Here is a 3586-nt window from a genome sequence, read left to right on the forward strand (position 1 = left end):
CACAAGTAGGCTTAAAATGGAAGGCAAGCAGACATTTGCTTACTGTTTTTTTTCTCTTGAAGATATGCTGGTGAAGATTCCTTATCATCCAGGTCATAGTCATAAAAAAATAAAAAATAATAAAAAAAACAATCCACTGGACTTTGTTTCCAATTTTGAAGAAGTTTCGCTTCCCATCCAGGAAGCTTTTCCAATTAAAATTGTCAGAAATGGAGTGGAGTTCAAGACTTTTTAGAGCAGCCCAACATGTTTTGGCTTAGAAAACATGCAAATTGAACCAAAACGAGGATTTGTTGGTCCACTCTATAAAGCCTGGAACTCAACACTAATTCTGACATTCTGAATTGAAAAAGCTTCCTGGATGGGAAGAGAAACGTCCTCAAACTTGGAAACAAACTCCAGTGGATTGTTTTTTTTATTATTTTTATTTATGACCTGGATGACCTCTATGACCTGGATGATAAGGAATCTTCACCAGCATATCTTCAAGAGAAAAAAAACAGTAAGCAAATGTCTGCTTGCCTTCCATTTTAAGCCTACTTGTGGTCGCCATGACACGGGTGAATCAGTAATGTGTGCCGTATTAATGACCCGTCACCAAACTGGGAGTCGTTTTGTTTGGGCTGCAGGTGTAGAACCAGCTCAGGTCCAAGAGCGAGTAGAAAACCACCTCAAGAGTCTCCTGATAAAACACTTTGACCCCCAGAAAGCAGATTCCATCTTCACTGTGGAAGGAGAGGTGGGTTTGTTCTCCCAGCATCCAACAGGCCTAGTCTGAATGAACCGATCCAAATCTGTCTTCTTTGTGTTTAGACTCCTGCTTGGCTGGAGCAGATGATCGCTCACACCACATGGAGGGATCTCTTCTATAAGCTGGCAGAGGCTCACCCTGACTGCCTGATGCTCAACTTCACTGTAAAGGTACGGCAGCCCATAGGGGCGGAGCTTGCAGTGGTTTTCCTCTTTTTCTTTTAACCTGATATTGATGACAAACAGGTTAACCAGCTTGTTTATAATTTCCTGTTTTAACCTGGTCTCTGATATTAAAATCGGTGTGCTTTATCGTACATTTTGCCATTAAACCCACAAATAAAAGGATTCTGTTGTTTTGTTTTTTTTCTCGTTTGCGTTCAGCTCATTTCTGATGCAGGTTATCAGGGTGAGATCACCAGTGTTTCCACAGCGTGTCAGCAGCTGGAGGTGTTCTCCCGGGTGCTGAGGACGTCTTTGGCCACGCTGCTGGATGGAGGAGAAGAAAACCTGGAGAAAAACCTGCCAGAGTTTGCTGTGAGTCAAGTTCAGTTCCCTTCAGAAGTCGTAACAGGAAAAAAAGCCAGATGTAAGCTCTAATCCTTGCAGATTTCTTTCTGTAGAAGATGGTTTGTCACGGCGAGCACACCTACCTCTTTGCCCAGGCCATGATGTCCATCCTGGCTCAGGAGGAGCAGGGCGGTTCAGCTGTCCGTAGGATCAGCCAAGAGGTCCAGAAGTCTGCACATGCCAGGTACTGATTGAATTCTGGTTGGACGGCAGAATGCCTGACTCTGAGCTTGAGTTTAGATAAAGTTATGGAAGGTAAGGGGAGCGCGTTTGTGGTAGATGTCAGCTCCAGCCATGCTGATGCCGTGTTTCTCCCAGGGGCCACGATGCCAGTCAGATCACCCTCGCTCTGGGTACAGCAGCAGCCTACCCTCGAGCCTGCCAGGCGCTGGGAGCCATGCTCTCCAAAGGAGCCCTAAATCCCGCTGACATCACCGTTCTCTTCAAGATGTTCAGCAGCATGGATCCTCCTCCAGTAGAGCTGGTAGAGATCAAACCTCTCCTACTTTCCTGCCTCCATCCATCCGATAACTGAACTCCGTTTTTCTGGCCTTTAGATCAGGGTACCGGCTTTCCTGGACCTGTTCATGCAGTCGCTTTTTAAACCCGGATCCAAAATCAACCAGGATCACAAACACAAATACATCCACATCTTAGCCTATGCTGCCAGTGTGGTGGAGACATGGAAGAAGGTACTGAAAGTTATCAAGGATTTTTTTATTTTTTTTTCCTGTTTTTCCTCCTTTCTTTAAATCCATTATAATGAAAATCTCAACTCTTTTGTTTTAAAATTAGAACAAGCGAGTCAACATTAATAAAGACGAGTTGAAGTCAACATCCAAGGCCATTGAGACGGTGCACAACCTCTGCTGCAACGAGAACAAAGGAGCCACGGAGCTGGTGGCTGAACTCGGCACTTTATACCAGTGCATCCGGTGGGTCACAAAGATCCTCACTATGTCCCCTTTTACTGCTCTGGGATCAGTTTTAGTTCAAGGTTTAGATTCCAGGGATCCTCTGATGATCATTCTTGTTTCCAGGTTTCCGGTGGTTGCTATGGGAGTCTTAAAGTGGGTGGACTGGACAGTTTCAGAACCCAGCTACTTCCAGCTCCAAACGGACCACACCCCGGTCCATTTAGCCTTACTGGACGAGGTAGGACGGCGTTTAGCTGACGGGGAGACTCCCATCCTTCAGATGAAATAAACTTTTCTCCCACTCAGATCTGCACGTGCCACCAGCTGCTGCATCCGCAGGTTCTTCAGCTGCTCATCAAGCTGTTTGAGACGGAGCACTCTCAGCTGGACGTCATGGAGCAGGTGGCTGGGGAACACTTGGGGCATTTTCAGATCTGCTGTTTGGTTTCTGGGCTGAACTCTTTGGTTTGAATTGTAGCTGGAGCTGAAGAAGACGCTGCTGGACCGAATGGTTCACCTCCTGAGTCGTGGCTACGTCCTGCCGGTCGTCAGCTACATCCGCAAGTGTCAGGAGAAACTCAACACGGACATCTCCCTCATTAGATACTTTGTCACCGAGGTAACAGCTGGGGGAGGGTGGAGCCTTATATAAGGAAAGCTAATGCCTTGATGTTTGTTCTAAACACTGAATTCATTCAGACTTGGAGCGTTTTATTAAACTCTGTCTTCATTTTCTAATTAAATTGAAATCAAACCTCACTTCTTCACAGTCATCTGTTCATTAGATGAGACAGAGATTTTAATATTTTCTTTAGTTCTCTGCTGGTGATGGGTTAATGAGGCATCTTGAACTGTATCGATACTCACCGAATACTGACACCTGCTGGACATTTACAGACACTACATTTGACAGACGAAACTGAACTGATTTGATGACCTACACCCAATAAAAAATCAGCGAGGTCCGAATAAAGAAAATCATCAGCCAGTAAAGGTCCAGAGACATTTTTAATTATAATCTGTTACTTTAAACAGAATTTAACGCTGAAATAAAACAAGGTTTTTATGCAATATAATAATATAGAAAAAAAAAAAGAAAGTTTTTCCATTTTAAAATCTAAAGTGTTTTGTTTTTTTTTAGTAGAGAACAACAATAATTCAGTTTAGTTTATAGACAATTTCCTGATTCACATATTTTATAAAACAACTGAACAGACCGTTTTTTTTTTCATGGCTTAATGTTGGCAGTGGGCTTTATTCTGCCCTGCAAGGCTTTAAACCTGGGTTTAAATGGAGACTAAAGCACATATCAAGGAGCTCATTTTGAGCCTGGATCCATATTTATTTTT

The 3586-nt window shown here is 43.7% G+C and overlaps 1 protein-coding gene across 1 annotated transcript in view; it reads left to right on the forward strand.

Moving 5' to 3' along the window:
• nelfcd (negative elongation factor complex member C/D) overlaps positions 1 to 3586 on the forward strand; it is a 12919-nt gene that overhangs the window by 7547 nt on the left and 1786 nt on the right. Inside the window, exons 4-13 of the mRNA XM_015399452.1 lie at positions 630 to 739; positions 814 to 921; positions 1135 to 1287; positions 1374 to 1504; positions 1639 to 1804; positions 1878 to 2012; positions 2116 to 2255; positions 2361 to 2475; positions 2544 to 2639; positions 2716 to 2856. Of these exons, the coding sequence (XP_015254938.1) occupies positions 630 to 739; positions 814 to 921; positions 1135 to 1287; positions 1374 to 1504; positions 1639 to 1804; positions 1878 to 2012; positions 2116 to 2255; positions 2361 to 2475; positions 2544 to 2639; positions 2716 to 2856 (1295 nt within the window). The remainder of the gene's footprint in view (positions 1 to 629; positions 740 to 813; positions 922 to 1134; positions 1288 to 1373; positions 1505 to 1638; positions 1805 to 1877; positions 2013 to 2115; positions 2256 to 2360; positions 2476 to 2543; positions 2640 to 2715; positions 2857 to 3586) is intronic.

Source organism: Cyprinodon variegatus, unplaced genomic scaffold (genome assembly GCF_000732505.1).
Source record: "Cyprinodon variegatus isolate N-32 unplaced genomic scaffold, C_variegatus-1.0 Scaffold1014, whole genome shotgun sequence".
In the NCBI taxonomy this organism is placed as follows: Eukaryota; Metazoa; Chordata; class Actinopteri; order Cyprinodontiformes; family Cyprinodontidae; genus Cyprinodon; species Cyprinodon variegatus.